General features: G+C 30.5%; 4 protein-coding genes across 6 annotated transcripts; 2 read left to right on the forward strand and 2 right to left on the reverse strand.

Annotated features, from left to right (window-relative positions):
- Nucleotides 1-188: 188 nt before the first annotated feature.
- Nucleotides 189-5,784, reverse strand: LOC130891938 (uncharacterized). Of its 2 annotated transcripts, none has more exons than XM_057797035.1 (5): nt 5,478-5,784; nt 1,759-1,859; nt 1,506-1,700; nt 1,248-1,453; nt 189-595 (listed from the first exon to the last, which is right to left on the reverse strand). In XM_057797035.1, the coding sequence occupies exons 2-5, from the start codon at nt 1,850-1,852 to the stop codon at nt 437-439; spliced, it is 654 nt and encodes a 217-aa protein (XP_057653018.1). In that variant the 5' UTR covers nt 1,853-1,859; nt 5,478-5,784; the 3' UTR covers nt 189-436. The 2 variants fall into 2 exon arrangements, with proteins under 2 accessions (XP_057653018.1, XP_057653019.1); XM_057797036.1 differs by lacking the exon at nt 5,478-5,784 and adding an exon at nt 4,523-4,728.
- A 3,750-nt stretch (nt 5,785-9,534) lies between these two features.
- On the forward strand, nt 9,535-10,428 carry LOC130891939 (coiled-coil domain-containing protein 25). Its single transcript, XM_057797037.1, has 4 exons — nt 9,535-9,687; nt 9,744-9,835; nt 9,886-10,144; nt 10,195-10,428. The coding sequence occupies exons 1-4, from the start codon at nt 9,615-9,617 to the stop codon at nt 10,392-10,394; spliced, it is 624 nt and encodes a 207-aa protein (XP_057653020.1). The 5' UTR covers nt 9,535-9,614; the 3' UTR covers nt 10,395-10,428.
- A 1,180-nt stretch (nt 10,429-11,608) lies between these two features.
- Nucleotides 11,609-13,437, forward strand: LOC130891940 (dual specificity protein kinase Ttk). Its single transcript, XM_057797038.1, has one exon. It carries the CDS (start codon nt 11,672-11,674, stop codon nt 13,160-13,162), a length of 1,491 nt encoding a protein of 496 aa, XP_057653021.1. The 5' UTR covers nt 11,609-11,671; the 3' UTR covers nt 13,163-13,437.
- A 990-nt stretch (nt 13,438-14,427) lies between these two features.
- Nucleotides 14,428-19,026, reverse strand: LOC130891941 (carcinine transporter). Of its 2 annotated transcripts, XM_057797039.1 has the most exons (9): nt 18,499-18,783; nt 18,275-18,436; nt 17,988-18,218; nt 17,512-17,770; nt 15,890-16,243; nt 15,549-15,827; nt 15,311-15,492; nt 14,871-15,049; nt 14,428-14,803 (listed from the first exon to the last, which is right to left on the reverse strand). In XM_057797039.1, exons 1-9 carry the CDS (start codon nt 18,544-18,546, stop codon nt 14,617-14,619), a joined length of 1,881 nt encoding a protein of 626 aa, XP_057653022.1. In that variant the 5' UTR covers nt 18,547-18,783; the 3' UTR covers nt 14,428-14,616. The 2 variants fall into 2 exon arrangements, with proteins under 2 accessions (XP_057653022.1, XP_057653024.1); XM_057797041.1 differs by lacking the exons at nt 18,275-18,436; nt 18,499-18,783 and adding an exon at nt 18,841-19,026 and having other exon boundaries at nt 17,988-18,211.
- Nucleotides 19,027-19,435: the final 409 nt, after the last annotated feature.

Raw genomic sequence — 19,435 nt, forward strand, 5'->3', positions numbered from 1 at the left:
GGTATGCGGATACTTTTAAGTCTACGAAAAGTTGCATTTAATTAAATTCATTATTCAAAATAAGTTAATATGAGTAATTTGTATAAATTTTAAAATCGTATATACCTGTCAGTTCTTCTTCTTCTATATATCCAAGAAAATTTGGTAGTGACTACTGTTACGTGGGTAGGTAAATAAAACACTTGGTATTTTAATATTAAATATATTAATTTAAAAAATAGGTACAAAACTAACATCTAACAAAGCTAATATTCACAAGCGAAAGCCATGGAAAAATGTAGATGAAAAAAAAAATGACCAATTGAAAGTTTTAAAAAACCTTATCGAGATTTGGTCAGCAATATTTGACAAATAAAATAAATAAATAGAAAAAAAAATTTATGGTCATTTTTGAAGGTACGATCGTGTTTCTTCTAATAATTTACAGAGCCTTTATCTATAAACGAATACCAGGATTTCTAGAAGCGACGAAATTGAGTAATTCTTCGCTGTCTTCGCATACGAAAGGTTTGACGTGATGACAGGCAACGTCATGCCATTTAATACCATCATTGTAGAAATTGTTGAGAATAGACAGACACGATTCGTCGTTACCCTGAAAGAGATTACATAGGTACGTTCGTTTGTGTATGTTTAATATATTGCAGACTCGATTTTGTAGCTGGATATCTCATTCGATTTAAGACCAGGTATAGAAAAACAATAAACGTCAATTAAAACGAATCATTTATACAAAAGTCTTCGTATTTAACAGTGTGTAGTTAATTTCATAAGAAATATTAAATAACGAAGTGATATACAAGATGTTTGTAATGTAAGTACTTTTTAAAATATATTTAAATTGATTTAAAATTCAATTTAGCGTCATCAAAGTCGATATTATATAAGGTCATTGACGTTTAAAGTTCGTTTAAATTTTGATCGCGGTTTTTAGGTGAAGTGAATCGATATTTTAGAGCTTTAGTCTAAATATTAAATTGAAAACGATCCAATTTTCGATATACAAGATATAAAAGTTGAAACATCGAAAACAAAAAGTTAAATTGTATAAATATACCAGGTGTATGAGAAAATTTGAAAAATTAGTATGAATATTTTAGAGCTTTAGTCTAATATTCAATTAAAAACGATCCAATTTTCGATATACAAGATATAAAAGTTGAAAAATCGGAAACAAAAAGTTAAATTGTATGAATATACCAGGTGTATGAGAAAATTTGAAAAATTAGTATGAAAACTTTAGTTACCTGTGCCGCTTCTCTGTTATCGGGTTGAGCTTGTCCGAATCCTCCGGTTGCGCTCCAATCCCCGGTATTTCTTTGAGTAGTCGGTCCGATTTTAGCTCCGGATCCCGACCAGAACCACCCGTTGATATTTGGTGGTTGTAAATCGGCCCTTTCGCAACCGGCGAAATTACATTTTCTACCGGACGTCCAAATGTACCTGACGTTACCTGCAATTATTATTATCTAGACTAAAAAAATTCATATTAATCAATAATCAACCTCTGGCTATTCTCTGTTTGATGAATTCGTTTTCTTGTGGAGTTTCCAATGAAACTGCATCCATACAATGCCTTCTGCAGATGTTTCTGGCATCGAGCCAATCCACTTCCAATCCTCTAGTTGGTCCGTGCTCCCAACTGAAGAAATAGGAATGCGTCACGCCTCTGGCGTCTCTGTAAGTAGCATGACGTACTCCTGAGAAAATTCGGGATCATTTTAACTTTTTTCAAAAATTAAATCCTGCTAAACTTACTGTTAGCGCAACTTCTCGGATCCGGCAGAGACAATCTTCTTTGTCCCATTACTAATACAGCTCCTATGAGGAGCAACGTTAATTCCCTTAACATGCTTGATCTGGAAAAATTTACGATAAAATATTTTACAAGTTATCCTGAATACGGCCCTGTCCAAAGTCAAATCGAGTTGTCCACGCCTTTATCGCGTATAAAATTTTCGCGTTACCTTTATGTTTATAGTATTGATTCAGTAACTGGTTCTAATTGTAACTCGTCTTCTTTTTTATGAAAAAAAAAATCTACTATAAACTCGGGATTTTTCCATTAACTTTTATTGTATTAATCGTTTTTAATGTATTCCGGTTCTTTACAAGCGAACACGCGGTGTTGGTTGTGTGTCACACATCACGGTCTGGCGTTCTAATATATATATATATATATATATATATATATATCTGGGTCGACGGTTGACCCGAGACGAATTCAAGTTATGAACGGCTTTCACGGTCAATACTCCGAGTCAATGAATACATTTCAGTTATAAAAATATTTATCGATATCGCGTATCGATTATTAATATTAATCGATTCGATCAACACAACGATTGTTGGAAATTGAAAACTTTCACGAGGACGTAATGTATTTGAGATATGTGGCAGTGAAATCCGCTTATTGTGCGTAGTAATTTTAAAGACAACCGAAATTAATTGTTTGTCGAGTTTCTTTTTATTTAATTAAGTAACAGGACATAAACGTCATTGTTTAATTTTCACTAATTTCTCCAAGTCACACTTGGGTAGAATAGGATTTCATTTTGTGTTTTATCGTTTATGTGCGCCGATGTTGTCACGTTTATGAAAGTTCTCGATTACTTTGTAACATAAAATTTTCACCTGCCAACGAAGATAATATTTTTTGTTATTGCCTGATTTGTTGTTACGTGCAATATGCAGGTGCTTCAGGTAACTTTTACTTTTCGTAATAATATGTCGGTATATAATAATTTCGATTCTAATTATAGATATTAGATCACACCGTATGTTTTTTATACGTATACGAAACAGTAAATGTAAATAATAATAAAGAATTTGAGATATCGGTGTTAGTACGTAAAATTAACGATAGATGGTGCTGAAATACCGCACGTGTACAGTGAAAACAAAACAAAATACGTCAAATTTATAATAAAAATTTCTCTCCTGGACTATAAACTATTCTAATAACGTTCTCTTCCTGTTTAATACAATGTGAACAATCATCATTTATAAAAGAATAATAATACAATGTATTGGAAATTGCATAACTCGATTTAAGTGCTTTACTATTACTAACAACGATTATGATCAGTGAAAATCTGTTGATTGTTGAAATTTAACAGATTGTAAATGCGTGGGAATTATAAATTGTTATTATAAAAGGTTAATTCAACATAAATAAGCTTCCGTATGTTCCGCGCTACCTTTATGATTATAGTATTGATTCAGTAACTTATATTTCTCGACATAAAGTGACTCGTCTTTTTTATAAAATTGCGAATAATCTTTACTATAATTATTATTAATGAAGGTTTTTGTACATTTTTATTGTTGTGATATCGATAAAACCTAAATTTATTCATCTGTTTAAAATATTTACGAGATTAACATTTGAATCGCGCTACCTGTAAAATTCAGTAACTTAGTCTCACCCTTTTTTGTTTTTATATAAAAGTGCAAATTTTCTATTATCTTCCTACTTCGATCAAGCATAATAATAATGATAATAACTAATTTTTTGCATTTTTATCGAATATTTACGTGATTAAATTAAATTTGAATTAGCGTTACCCAAGATTAATTCAGTAACTCATTCTACCTGCCACAGAACTAATCCGTTCTTATTTATAAAGTTGTTTGGATTAGGTATAATAATGTACTTTTTATACGTTTGAATTTTTTTTGTATTGTTAATAACTAAATTTATTCATCTATTTAGAAAATTTACGAAATAACAAGTAATGAAATTCGCGCTACCTGTAAAGTTTTAGTATAGATTCATAAACTTATTTTTACCTGTCAGAGAACTATTAATCGGAACATTCTATTCGTATGTTTACAATTGGTATATTAATGTTGCTTTTCATGAATTTGTATTTTTTTATATATCGATAATAACTGAATTTATTCATTCATATAAAATAGTTATGGAATTCACAAATATTAGAATCCGCGTTACCTTTAAGATTATAATATAGATTCAGAAACTTACTCTACCTGCCACGGAACTAACTTAAGCTCGTCTTCTTTTTTATAAAATCGCGAATATTTTGTAATCTTATCGTTTGGATTAAGTATAATAATAATGATGATAGATTTTTAATTTTCAATGTAATTTATCCATCCATATCAAATATCACGATATAAATTGATATTGAAATCCGCGCTACCTATAAGTTTTTAGTACAGATTCAGTAAATTATTCTACCCGCCATAGAACTAGAATCATCTCGTCTTCTTTTTTATAGAATTACGAATATTCTGTAGTCTGTTTATTTCGAGCAAGTCTAAGTTTAAATTTCGCGAAAATGCCAATTAACGCGCCGTGTAAATTAAGTAGGTCGTGAGGTATGTAATAACGGTAACAAACATTCAGCTTCTTCGAAAGAATTCTTGTAAATATATTTGCGAAGAAGCGATATCTTCATATAATTGTAATATAAAACTATAACATATAATTTTATTACGTTATATATTACGAAACGTAGTATTTTCATAGAGAAATTATTAATTACAACATACGTACTATAGATTGACTAATAATTACTGTATTGAAGATAATCCACTTTCATTTATATTAACGAGATAACACGACTAAGAACTTATTGTTAAATTTGAGGTTAGATCTGATAAATCACGAGAATTTTTACATGAATTAACAATTCAATACTAAACAAAACTTTTATTTCACAATAATAATTTGTAGTTTTGTTACTTTTAACTCTTACGACACAATCATTAAAACCAGCTCCCATATTTGTTTTCTCGATATCTACCGTCAAATATTACGCAATATTTGAAGATGTGGATGTAATTATCTCTAATTGTTATGAATCTTTTGTGCAAATTTCAACGGAATTTATATTATAATAGAATACTAAACATATATACAGTGAGTTTTAAATATATTAAGTCAGTGGCGTGTATATTTTAGGGGCTTGAAAAATATAAAAATTATAATACGTATTAGAATCGTTGTAAAAATGTTGGGGGTATTATTTTGTTATGTGATTATTTTTTTAGGTTAATAACCCCTAAATTAAAATCATATTCACGTCATAATTCACAATCAGTACGAGATTTTATGAATTTCAGTTAGATACGGTTCTGTAATATGACATTTACATTGTTGTCACTTATTTGGTTGTTTTTTTGAAGATATAACGAATTTTTTACGTGATGATCATGATTTAATAAGAATTACTTTTAAAAAAATCGAAAACTAATAAATTTAATTGGTACAAACATGCAAAATAATAAAAATTTCACAGTTTAACGATGATATTTTCAAACTAGATTCAAAAATCGAATATATTACACTAAATTTATGTATTCTCGATTGTTTACACTGCAACACTTCACTGAATCTACGACTAGAGAAAACCCGTTATGAAAATACCATCGTCATACTACCGTTTTATATATATATATATATATATATTTTTTATTTCAAATTCCACCGAAACGCAACAAAAACTTACCAATTGGTAATCCGAAGAACTACAGCGAAGAAACACTATAAATGAACTATCAGGTGGACATGGAAGCGGCGTATATACTCGGCCCACATCCCCACGGCTTCCTAACCTAGATCGGAGCCGATTGTGCCCCCAGGTGGAAGGCTATCCCCCCTCCACTCAAACTCAACTTCATCTGCCGCCGTTAGGATGACTTTTGACCACTATCACTATCGCGTGTTGTCTTAGTATATTTAAATCGGATAAAAGAATAGAAAAACTAAATGTATAAAGACATTTTTCACGATTAATAATTTCACAGAACGAATTCATTCGAATGTTACAAATAAATCGATTCCATTAGATTTCTACGTACTGTGAACAGAGCCGTATCCTGTTTCTCGACATTGACCGACAGAAGGTCAACAAACTGTGAATTATTTCGCATTTAAGAAATTGTCGTAAAAACAAACAGTCTGGAAATGAAATTTAACGTAAAATTATACCGGGGTAAATAAAAAACTGCGCATTTAAATAACAATAATTATTTTTAAAAGTACATCGATTTAACATATATGATGTAATAATTGCAATTCTTAGTGATAATAATAATAATTAAAGACAAATACAAACAATACATACGCCGAGATCGTTCGGAATAGGTTAATTGAATTTTGTGATACCTTGAAAGTGGCAAAACCGATCAAATAAGGAAAGTATATTGAAAGGTAATTTTTTTAACCTTGTCTTTTTCAATAAAAACATCTTCGTTTTTATACAGAGCCGTATCACTACTACTTTCTAAACACGACTATTAAATTTATCAAAAATTATTATTAAATACGTACATTTATGTTTAGATATTATTTTAAATCGGTAAAAAAACAGGTATTTCATAATACATTTGAATATATGTCATAACCTCAATTTATATCAATTAAATTGATTTATTTCAATTTTTGAATCATCTCTGGAGCCGGTCCTGTACTTTTAATCGCGGTTATCTTTATCGATGCCAACATATTGACAGAAGTCTAAGTGTTGGTTGTTTTAAGGGTCTAGGTCATTCGATTGGATCATTATATCATCCTATAGGTATAGGACAGGGTCTTCAACTTCATAAATAACCTTAATAAAGAATAAAACGTGATTATCAAGACGTCTAATAGAATCTTCAATTTAATTTTAATGTTTAGTAGATTGCAATCGACATTTTTTTCTATATAAAAAATTGATTCGATTCTTTTCCATCGAATAGAATCGAGTGATGGTTCTTTCTTCTAATTCGGTATACATTTGACCTACTTAATACAAAGATAATATGTTGCGAAAAAAAAAATGCCGCATTATTTAATATTTAATGTGCGAATTGCATAATTTTGAACGGTACGTGAACATGTAGTACGTTATTATTAAGATGGAACATTACACGTAAGTAGTAGTTCAGTGAGATGGAAAGATGGGTCATTACCATAGATAAACTATAAACTCGTAGAGGGATTTGTATGTTTTGACACAGTATAACAGAGTAGTTCCGTGTACGGGATATAAACGTATTATTCCATAAAATGACAGTTTAATTTTTATATTTTGTTTATATATGCTAATTGAATGTGATATTTTGTGTTTTATTATAAAAAAACGTTATTTTCTATTCTAGTAGTATATCAGATTGATTAAAAAGAGAATGTACAACCTTATAAATAGTTGTTGCTTTATAAAAACATCTTTAAATCAATTTTGTAATATCGTTTGATAGCAATTAAAATGAAATTATTAATTATAGTGATACATAAACATTTTAAAAATTGATTTCAACACTGATTATGTCGTAATCTATAATATTTACAAATTAAATGAGTGTATTTGTTGGAATTTGATAAATTTTCGTCTAGCTCTCGTATATGGTTTCGTAAATAATGAAAAACGAACTTTCTATTTCCTCGATGACGATATTTCTATACTCTCACGTTCTGTATACTATCTTATCGTATTGCGAAGAGAAAAAGAAAAAATTGTTGGCCCAGTTTCGTCCGACCTTCAACCTATTCGTTTTCTATCGTGACATTGAACCTGCATCTTCTTTATTTATTACGTAAGTCTATGAGAAAACGAAATTTTCTTATATACAACTAAAATAAACAACGATATTGATAATTCACTTCGATTCAATATCTTGTAAATCAATTTATTCGAAATTCGTGATTTGAAATGACTATCAATTTTTTATTTCTCGAATCTCGTGATTGCGAAACGATATTTTTATATCAGATAGTAGAATAAGCAACGGACAAATGGGTAGTGATGAAACGTTGATGTCAGTATTGCGAAAACAAAAACATCCAATTACTGTAATTTCCTTTAGGTCGTGTAGTCTACCAATAATTTTTCAACAGAAGTTTATTCTAATTACACTTTCGTTCGTATAATATGAAAATTTTACCGTTTACACAAATTATCCGTTTTAAATTGCTTTTTTAATAGAGTTATTTACGATGCTGTACCAGCATACATGACGCATGCGCTGTAGGACATAAATTCTAAATAGTTTTCTCACGTACTCGATACGTTATCGAAATTTATTCACAGTTATCCGTAATTTTATTTTTCTATTATATTTTTTATCAAAAAAATTCCCATTCCTAATCAAACTTAAGTGAAAATATTAATTATAATTCCACGTGCATATTGACGTACAACTTTCAATTTTCAAATGCCATTATTTTGATTCAAAAACAAAACGAGATGCTTAAGAATGTATTTAACTTTCATCGAATTATTTTGTATGCAGTAACATCGCTGCCAGTATAATAAAAAGTGTATCATTATGAATATACAGTGTTTTTAATAACTTCGTTTTACTGACAGGTGATTATGATGTCATGATTTGGACTCCATATTGACTTAGTATACTTCCATGTTGTGAGACAAAAGTGACGTGTTTACAATTTCATTTGTTTCACAATAAATGAAAAAAAAATAACAGCCCCACCTATTGGGCAATGGGCTTGGTATTGGAAAATACATAAAACATTTATATAATTTGTTAACGTTCATCATTATCACTATAATAGATATCCTGATGTCCTTTTGTTCGCTTTCCGTAACTAATAACACGTATCATCGCCTTGTTATATTTGATTTTTTCGAAATTGTTAACTACATCGATATACATCAGAGACGGATTTAGCCAAGAAGTACTTGAAGAGTGAGTATTTAAATAATGATTTAGTAGAATACCCGATAGATGGAGCTTTAGTCATATTCACGTAACATTTCAAATAAAGACAAATAATATTCAGTTTCAAAACATACTTGATGTATTTTAGTCTTTATTTTAATAGATTCTGTACGTTTTTTAACGAGAAAATATTAACGGAGCCTAAAACCACTATTATTTTCAATTAAAATATCTTTTGATATAAAAAAGAAATTTAAACCGCAATTATTTCAATTCCCATGACTTTGAGAACAAATTTTTCACACTTTTTACTTTTCCGTTAAACGAATTCTGATCTGGTGGAACGAGTTTGCAATGCCAAGTTTATAAAATAATTCGTCAAGCACGTTAATTTTTTAATATAGACTTTTACTGTATACCTATTTATAGTATACATTAAACGTGAACCAATCACAACGTTATTATTTATAGATATTGCACGATTTCAACATGAATATAATTAAAAACTAGTAAAATTATTACGCAAATTTTATATTCAGATGAAAAGAATCATTAATACTACTCACAAAGTTTTTTTACAAATTACATAGAGAAAGGGATAATGAATATGATTAAATTGGTGACATTTGGGGAGCGTTCTTCAAAGTTATTGTTTTGAAACTGTAACGCTTCAAAAAGTTACACATTTAAGTGTATTCAAGAACAGTATTTTTATAGAGATGGCAACTAATTAAAAAAATACTTTTATTGATTCTAATTATGAATAAAATAAATTTTCATGTTAAATAATCTTTATAAATAATTCAAGCAAATATAAATTCATGTAATTGCAAATTTTATATAAACAAAATTTATTGATTAGATATAAAATACCTACAAAAAATCGTCGTATATTAAATCCCACCTCTACTAAATTCTTTTAGACAGCTCTTATAACCTAACATTAGTTTTCGATTTATTTTTGTTAAATTTCTGTAAAAATGGTATATTATTTTGAAAGTAACGTCGTTTCACCACCAGTTACCCTGTTTATGGGTTTCGATAAAAACGAAAGTAATTATTTCGATCTAATACATGTAGCACAAAAAAAAAATGATGTTGTTTTACAGATGAAGATCTAATAAGATGGGGATGGCCGGAAGATGTTTGGTTTCACGTTGATAAAGTATCATCGGCCCACGTGTACTTGAGATTAAGACCTGTACGTATCAAACTACAGTTTTTAGTGTAATTATCTATAGATTTTGTTAGGGACAAACAATAGACGACATTCCGTCTGCGGTATTGGAAGACGCGGCACAATTAGTTAAAGCGAATAGTATAAATGGTAATAAAATGAACGATGTCGGTATTGTGTATACGATGTGGTCGAATTTGAAGAAAACACCCGGTATGGAAGTAGGCCAAGTAGGATTCCACAAAGAAAAAGAAGTAAGGAGAATACAAGTTGCGAAAAGAATAAACGAAATTGTTAATAGGTTGAACAAAACGAAACGCGAAGAACATCCAGGTTCGAGATAATTTGATATAATTTTGTTTAATGGCTTTGAATTTTTTTAGATTTTAGGGCGGAACGTGAGAAAAGGGACAGACTCGAAAGGGAGGATAAGAAACAATCGTTGAGGGAACAGAAGAAGAAGGAGGAGGAAGAGGAAAAAAGGAGGAGAGAAGATGCTGAACTTCGAAGTTATAATTCTTTGATGAGTTCGGATAATATGGCGAAATATGATGACGGGAATGAATCTGATGATTTTATGTAACGAAAATGAATGATCATTAAAATTATGAAAATTTCGTGTTGTTTTATAATTTTTATTTTCAGGAATAGGATGAATTTTCAAGTAAGTTCCTAGGTTATGTTGTGATTTTTTAGGTTAAAAGATTGTTTATGTTAGATTAGGCCAAGATAGGTTGTTATTGATAAGGTTATATTATATAAGGTTAGGTTATTTACATAAAAAAACAACTTTCTGTATATTTTTATTGCATTCCACTCCTTGCTAACACAAAAACGAATCCAATTGGACTTCTATCTATAAATACTTCCATTAACAAAACAAGTTTTCCGAATGTTTTAATTATTATTATTAGTGTTAAAATCTTTATTTCTTCTTATTTATACAGTTTTAATATTCAAACACAACTGAATATATAGAACTATAATTATTCCAACTCACTATTTACTTTTACTCATATTGAGACATATTAACCGCTATTACTGTAAATACAACAAGATTGATAGCAAAATAGGCTTATCTTTGAATAGAATTAATATATAAATGCACTATTTTTCATTTATTTTCACAATCACTGACAAAACCGTAATGAACAATTATGAAATGACAGACATTATTCATAAACATTTGAAAGTTATATGAAATTATTCAAGGTCCTATTGAAATAATAACAGGTGTATCTACATATCTATGGGATAAGTTCTCTTCTAGAACTTTGTTAGTTTAACATTTTTATACAATACTGTGAATTAACACATTTCATCCATTCAAAATCAATGGAATTACCAAGTATAAATAGAATTGACATATGTCAAAAACTCACTTCATTATAAAATGCTGCCAATCTAATCTTAAAACAATCATAGAGAAATTTCAATCCCAACACATGTTCAATTATAGAACTATGTCTATGGTTTTTAAATAAATAAGGAAATAATTCAGAATGAAAATCAGTTTTCTTTAATAGATCTAAAATTTAAATTTGATAATTTATTTGATAATAGTACTTGAAATCTTCCTCAACATAAAATTAATGGTGTAAATAAATTCCAAAAATCATTGTAACTATCTTAGATGTGGCTGAGTATATAATGATTATAACTCTGGAATAGAGTGTATAACTAACTCGAAATTAATATTTTTGATAAGTTTTTATTTGTTTAAAATATATATTAAGAATTACAATTTTTTGTTCCATTTATCTATGATACATCATTTCTGTTGGCATACTTGTATTGTTTATATGTCAATGTCAATAGTTTGATAGTTCGTTACTTTTAAATGTACTTTATATACAAAATATGAGTTCAACATCGGATTATGCTGAATTTAGAAAATCTATTTTAGAAAGAGAAATGATATTAAGAGGATCACAAACCGCTGTGAAGAAAAGAAATGTTCCGAAGAAATTCACACCACTAGCTCCTCTAGATTTTAACGCAATCAAAAGGGAAATACTCGAAGCCAGCAGCAATGAACTTCTACCATCAGTAAACTATTATAAAATGGAAGAAGACAACACTAGTACACAAGAATTTACTAGTAATAATGTTTCCGAAAAATTAGAATGTATAAACGAAGGAGTCCCCGTAGCAGTAAATAAAGAAAACCCAAAACAGACGAAAAATAAGTGTTTAAAACCCAAAGAAAACGATAGTTTTGATTTGGATTTTTCGGCATTATCCCTACACACTCCAGCAAAACAAAACGATTTCGTATCTTTTAAAGAAAGTACGGTAAACAAACCTCTATTTGATAGTTTCGTTACCCCAAAAGTGAAAAATATTCTCCCTTCAAAATTACATTGCAGTGTTCCTAGAACCCCAGTGAACGTAAACAACGAAAGCGTTGTATTACAATCCGAAAAGACGCCGAATAATCCTAAAAATATAGTTTGTTCCATACCGAGGAGCATCCCAGACGAAAAAACGTTCGAAAAATTAAGAGTGAACGATGTGCAATATCTCATTTTAAATTTGTTAGGAAAAGGCGGTAGTTCGTTCGTGTACCAGTGTTTTTGCGTGGAAAAACGGCTCTTAGTGGCAATAAAATGTGTTTCGTTAGAAAACGCCCAATCAGCTCAAGGATACATAAACGAAGTAAAATTATTACAAAGATTACAACATTGCGATAGAATCATAAAGTTATACGATTACCAGATACTGGAAGACGAAAAAAAGCTATTTATGGTACTGGAGAAGGGCGGGGAGGATTTTACTACCGTGTTAAACAATCTAACCAACCAAAAGACAAACATCCCCATGTACATGTTACTTTTCTATTGGATGGAGATGCTACAAGCCGTGAAACAAATCCACGACCACGAAATCATCCATTCAGATCTGAAACCCTCAAATTTTCTGTGGGGGGAAAAAGGATTGAAGTTAATAGATTTCGGTATCGCTTCCAGCGTTCAAACGGATATGACAAGTGTGATTAAGACAATACCTGAAGGGTCTTGTAATTATATGAGCCCTGAAGCTTTGCGTAACGATACTTCGAGCCCCGGGAAAAACAAATATCAGTTGCATTATAAATCTGATGTTTGGTCGTTGGGATGTATTTTGTATCAAATGGTTTATAAGAGAACGCCGTTTCATCATTTGAAGAAACTCTGGACGAAATTGGCTTTTATAATGGATCCGAATCATCGAATTGAGTATCCGGATGTGACTTGGGTGCCTGTTAAAATAGTAAATACCATCAAAAAATGCTTGGAATATAACGTTAGACTCCGGCCGTCTGTAGATGAACTTTTACGGGAATATGATTCGAATTTGTGCAATATATAGATTTGACGTTGATTATTGGTGATATCTGAGTGTATATTGAGTGTTTGTGTGTCAAAAATGTGTAAATATACAAAAAAGTTGTAGTATTTTCAAGAATACATTATGAGAGAAATAAGGTGAAAAAGCGATATTTACGATAACATAATTGAGAAATAATCTCCATTAAACTATATACATACCAAATTTTTATAATTTAACTTGACTTTTTATAATAAACAATATTTGAGTTTTTAAATTATTGTGTTTGACAGTAAAAAATTCGGAAATACCTGCTACTATATTTATTTTATTTGCAAATCTATCCTATGTTATCATTTTACAGCAGAAAACAATATTAATAATTTTTAATCCTAAAGATTTTCTTAATCAAACAGATTTAATTTACATACTAAAATTTGTGATTAAAAAAATAATCAATGTCAAAACGTCAGATATATCAATTGTTACCAACCTATAGTTTACGACCATAGATAAATTAAAAACATAGATTCGTGTTGTATTTTGTGGTAAGGAGTATTTTGACAAAGTCCTAATATCATAGATTATAATCCGTTTTTACACCAGATTTCGTTAGGAACGTGGACTATAAAGATAACAATATGGCGGCCGTGACTTTATTAATTTTGTGATGGAAATTTCTTGGAATTACTTTAATAAAAATATTTCGGCTCGTATTTATAATAATATAAAACCAATAATCGTCTTATGTGTATGTATTATTCGAATTATATGATTCTTATCAAAATATCAAATAAATCGTGATGTATCGACTTACTGATTAATCGATTGTAGATCATGTGAAGTATTAATAGCTTTGTTCGTGCATCTGATTCCGAATCAGTTTAAGGACCGTACTTTCAAAATTATCGTTCTCAGGTTACATCGTTATTTATTTATTACTAATTAAATTATTGTTGGATTGATAATAATCGTTTCCAATAAATCGAAATATTGAATACTTTCATAATCAAGCTTACAGCGATAGTAAATTGATTCAGAATCGATTCTGAATTTGATACTACGAATTTTGTGGTGCGGAAAAGTACAAAGCTGAAACAATCTTTTGGGTTTGTATACATTTAGATAATAATTTTGTGGTTCTAATCAAAATAGTAAAAATCGAATGATTTATTCTATTAAAATATCGATTCAAATCATATTCCATAATGTTCGAATGACAAACGTAATCGAAAACTTTTATTTTGTAAGATTATCAATACGAGGGGAGATTGGAAAATTGGTTATAAACGTGAAATAAAACAATTGTAATTAAATCACTTTATTGAAACATTTGTCATCTAAATAAACATTTTTTACATCTGTTTGAACAAATTTTCGAAAAATTCTACCGTTTAAGGTTTCATCTTCGAAGTGAATAAATCAATTGGTGCTAAATCTGTCGAATAAGAGGTTTAGAATAATCTAGTGTACCGACTATTTAATTTTGACGCAATCTAAAACCAATACGTCATCTGCATCGTCCCGTCGCTAGATTTCTGCGTATCCATGACGCTCTGCTGCCTAACCAGCTTCCTAATAGATTTTCTAGAACTCGAATCCTTCTCCAACGGAGTTTTTTCCGAAGGAGCAGCTTCAGCCAGTTCTAAATCTTCGTACGACGTCACCGCCGACGTTGCCGGTCTGAAAAAAAAAAAAACAACAACGACGACAACCCCCAGTGCCCCAACTCGTTTTTTCCACCACTTACCTTAAAGGTATACAACGCAGACAATCTTCGAGCGAGAAATCTTTTCCAAACTCCTCGCCTTCTTCGATGGATTGAGGGAGTTTGTGATGTAAAGTTTCGGGTAATCTAAGGCCTAATACACCTCCTATTATCGATATTAACCCCATTATTATAAGGGGTAAAATGAGCCATTCGGATCCCTAGGAAACTCGGCTTTAAAACGACGTACGGGTGGGTATACGAGGCGTATTTAAAAAGTTCGGTGGAATTTGCGAATAAATCAATTTTGGTGTACGACACATTTTTGGAACTGTCAAAAAATGTACAGAATCGATCTTCGATTGACGAATTCTTGATGGAAAATGGTACTTTCCCCGAACTTTTCAAACAAAACGCCTTTTTTAGCGAAAAATATGGATAATTTCGATCCTAACCTCGAAAAATCTACTTAAATATCTTACCAGGTACGTAATGAACGGTATGATGACGAGTCCCAGTCCGGCTATATACGCCGAGGTACCGATCCCCAATCCCCTGAGCTGAGTCGGGTACAATTCCCCGGCGAAAGGGTAGATAATCAAAAACGAAGCGGAAATTGCGGATTTCGAAATAAGATATAAGACGAGGGTGGTTTTGACGTCATCTGAAACGCATCGACGTACTTAGAACTCGGAAAATATTACGACGGATATTATTTACCGTTAGGTATGGCGACCGTAGTCAAACAACACACGCCGCAAATTAGCATGCAGGTAAAAATTGGCCAACGCCTTCCCCATTTATCCATAATTAACCAACACCCCAAGTAACTCGGTATTTCTACTAGAGCCGAGAAGAAAAAGCTCAAATATTCGTCGGTGCCTAAAGATGGACTGTAATAGCTCAAGCCGACGTATACGGTTTCGTTTGCGAACCAATTTATGGTGATCAAAGTTGTTTTTAATCTCATATTCGGCGTTCCGCATAAATCTAAGCAACCTGGAATCGATAATAAACGACAAATAACGGATGATGATGGCGACGACACCGACGAAACTTGCCTGGATTTCGTTTTAGAGCCTCTTCTTCGCTAGTTGTTCTTACGTGCGTTATTTTTCTCTTTAATTTTTGTTTGAAACTATCGGGAAGCTCTTTTTTATTTACCCTAGCTAAAGTTTCTAATATTTCGGAGGCTTCTTCGAATCGGCCCCTCAATAGTAACCACCGAGGACTTTCCGGTAAGTAAAACCAGTAAAAATAATAAATTATAAACGGTAGAGATGTGACTTGGCACAAGGTAACCCAATCTCGGATTAAATACGTTATACCGGCCAACATCATTAGGCCTATTGTGTAAAATATGCACGTTAGGACCGTTACGAATGAACGATAATTTGGCCCCACTAATTCCAATGCTGAAACGTGTACATTTTGTATACGACGCGTTTAAATAAAATGACGATAACTATACTTATATTTAAAACTATCGAAGTCCCCTCGTATTTTGTTTTAGAAATCGAAAAACCGCCCTATTTCGTTTTTGTGGCGAGTTTATGAGAAAAATATTTTCCTTAATAGTTTCAAGAAAGTTTTTTTTGTTAATCTACACGAAAAACTGGAAATTTTGAAAAAATAATGTTGATTTACTAAATTTTTATGAATCAAGTTCTATTAATTTTTCTTAAAACCGACTCTCAATCTCAAATAGTTGTATACTAATTTTGAAAACCGTTATTTTCAAACCGTTACCAGTACAAGTATCAATTCCCACCTCTATTATTGACATGTATTGAAATACAATTTTTTTTTCAATTTTCTAGATATAAACAAAAAAAAAGGAAACTGCGGTAGTATATAATCACCCTATATATTGAAAAATCATGTAAATAAACGATAATTTCAAAATTCCAATTAAAGATTTTCGAAATATTTGCTAAAACATCGTATTATTGATGCTGTCTATCCATCAACTTTACATATTCAACATATTCAATGAATAAAATAGATAATTTCATCGTTTCTTTAATAATTTTCAACAAACTATTTCCCCTTAAGGAGTTGTATCAAATTGAATTCGTAATATGAGTTTTAAATACTAGATTTCGTAATTAGTTACCTTATTTCAATTCTTCCCATAATGAAACACTATTATATATCAAGTTTCGTCCCACTAAAATCACATTTAACAAAAATTTTCTTACTATAAACAACACATACCTACATAACGTAATGAAAATAACTGTAAAACTAAAAGTGATACACTGAAATCTAATTATTTATACATTTACACCTTAAACACTTTCAAATTTCAATATTTTTTTTTAAAAACAATCTTATATATATATATTTCATAACTACAATAACGCATTCGAAATGATTATAACCTATGCTTGTTTTATAAGCAAAATGGCGGACTGTCACAATCAGCTTTATTCGCGGGTATGATTCCGAATCATTTTAGAGTTCGATAAAAATTGTTGTTCGCGGATCGTTTAGTTCTATGATCGTAGATCATATCGATTCCGTTAATAATCATCGCGAGTACGTTCGTAATATATCACATCGATACTAAATTGATTCGGAATCGACTAAAAATCGACACAAAAATCTAATAGTTCGAGAATAATAAAATTCTGTTGTAGCTACTCAACCAAACTTCAGTATGTTAAAACTGAATACTTACAAATGATGAAAGGTATTTGATACATAGCGGGAATCGTTAATCCTACAATTATCCTACTTCCGGCCCACCACCAAAAATTTTGTGCGGTTATAGTTAATCCGCTACCCAACAATAAAGTCGTTAGACATAAGAAAAACGTTTTTTTTCTACCAATAATATCGTTGAGTCTTCCGAAAGTGTAAACTCCGATTGGTCCTCCTATATTCAAAGCGACCAATCCCAGCGTAGGATAAATATCCCTATCGCAAACTAGATCGAACTAAAAGTGTAGATATAGCACAATAATTCCTTTTTTGACACGCGGTAGTTGATTTGAACACGTTCCGAATCAATTCTGAACTTTTCGAACGCACATGGTTTGTTCGAGACATGTTCTGAACACGCACAAAAATTTAGTTTGACATTACAAGAGCATGTTCAGAATCACTACCGCGAACTAATAATAATAAATTTAGGGGTTAGGAAATGTTTCTTACGTCTATAACAATGCTTGAAACAACTTCAGTTTTATCATAAACCCAACCGTCTACGCACTTTTCTTTGGGCCACGAGGTATTTACAGTAAAAAATTCCGAATTTTCCGATGTGATTTCTGAAAATTCCGTCCAATTTACAGCGTACCTTTCGCATTTTGAAAATGTGTTATTATCATACGGTATCGATATATTTTTTCTTTCATTTTCATCCAAAAACGACAAACCTGGAACCTTTCGTTTCTTATTAACTGATTCTATTATTTTTTTTCTGTAAATTATTGTATTACTTTACACCAATGATCCGGAATATCCGCCATGAATAATTGATTAAAAGCACCGAATCCACAGGGGATACAAGCTGGTAAACAAACACACCATAACATCAGTTTCTGGTATCTACCAAATTCTCCTACTTGTGGTAAAAGATCGTCCATATCCATACCATCATCCTGTGAGTTTCGTAAATCCAGTTCGTTTATGGTATACAAGTTTTCAAATTAGATAATGTTACCTTAGTTTCCTTATAGATTTCGTCTTTTTCGTACACATTATACTCCATTTCGAGTCAAATAGTTAACACAACTGGATTATTGAGAATGTGAAACCATATAAGAATGCTTATAAGATTATTTGAATGTGTATTAATTCACAATATATCAATAAGGCTTCTTATTAGTTCAGTACAGGCAAATTTCATCAAATAAATCGTAATAAACACCACTTTATGTTTTTTCTCACACTATATACATATAAGGATACGTATTTAGCTCATTTATTATAAAATTTTGTAAGAAAATCGAGTTTTCTATATGAAATTCAACTATAAATAAATAATTAAAAAATATTTACTTACTTTTTATCATACTCCTTATCCACAACCGCTTCTATCGTAAACGTAGATGTATATATATTTGAAATTAATCATTTTTTTATAAATCACAATCTTAATCATTTTTTTAAATTAAATAAATCACTATAAACAAAATTATAGATATTTATAATTATCATACAAGTTATGATTAATAAGTTCAATTTTGACACTTGTCACTCTACTTGACACAATTATACTCTATACGTCAAATAATTGATATTATGTTCCTCGATATAATCCTATACCGAACTATTAACACTATACTAGTATTATTTGAAACAAATATACACGATGATACACTGCAGAGCGCTTCTCTATGCGTCAAATAAATTATATCCTCGATATAACACGGAGAGCAGTTTTCTGTGTTCTATTACATGAGATATAATATGGATCATATTCTGTGTTCAGAACTGATCGTAAAACGCACGAAAGAAATTGACATTTAGTATATGTGAAATTCTGTGTTTGAAAATGTTTATTAAGTGTCGTGTTGTTATGGAAAATTTTATTCGGATATTCATAAGTAGATTCTCGATTTAGTACAAGAAAATTTGAATTTAGTGGTTTTAAGGTT

The sequence above is a fragment of the Diorhabda carinulata genome, chromosome 3 (assembly GCF_026250575.1).
Source record: "Diorhabda carinulata isolate Delta chromosome 3, icDioCari1.1, whole genome shotgun sequence".
Lineage (NCBI taxonomy): Eukaryota > Metazoa > Arthropoda > Insecta > Coleoptera > Chrysomelidae > Diorhabda > Diorhabda carinulata.

Coding starts and splice junctions, on each gene's coding strand:
- LOC130891938 (XM_057797035.1), bottom strand. CDS start 1,852: ATGTTAAGGGAATTAACGTTGCTCCTCATAGGAGCTGTATTAGTAATG. Junction 1,454..1,505: donor CAAACAGAGAATAGCCAGAG/GTTGATTATTGA, acceptor TAATAATTGCAG/GTAACGTCAGGTACATTTGG. Junction 596..1,247: donor ATAACAGAGAAGCGGCACAG/GTAACTAAAGTT, acceptor AATCTCTTTCAG/GGTAACGACGAATCGTGTCT.
- LOC130891939 (XM_057797037.1), top strand. CDS start 9,615: ATGGTATATTATTTTGAAAGTAACGTCGTTTCACCACCAGTTACCCTG. Junction 9,688..9,743: donor GGGTTTCGATAAAAACGAAA/GTAATTATTTCG, acceptor GTTGTTTTACAG/ATGAAGATCTAATAAGATGG. Junction 9,836..9,885: donor TGTACTTGAGATTAAGACCT/GTACGTATCAAA, acceptor AGATTTTGTTAG/GGACAAACAATAGACGACAT.
- LOC130891940 (XM_057797038.1), top strand. CDS start 11,672: ATGAGTTCAACATCGGATTATGCTGAATTTAGAAAATCTATTTTAGAA.
- LOC130891941 (XM_057797039.1), bottom strand. CDS start 18,546: ATGGAGTATAATGTGTACGAAAAAGACGAAATCTATAAGGAAACTAAG. Junction 18,437..18,498: donor AAATCTATAAGGAAACTAAG/GTAACATTATCT, acceptor CGAAACTCACAG/GATGATGGTATGGATATGGA. Junction 16,244..17,511: donor TCAAATACCTTTCATCATTT/GTAAGTATTCAG, acceptor TACACGTTTCAG/CATTGGAATTAGTGGGGCCA.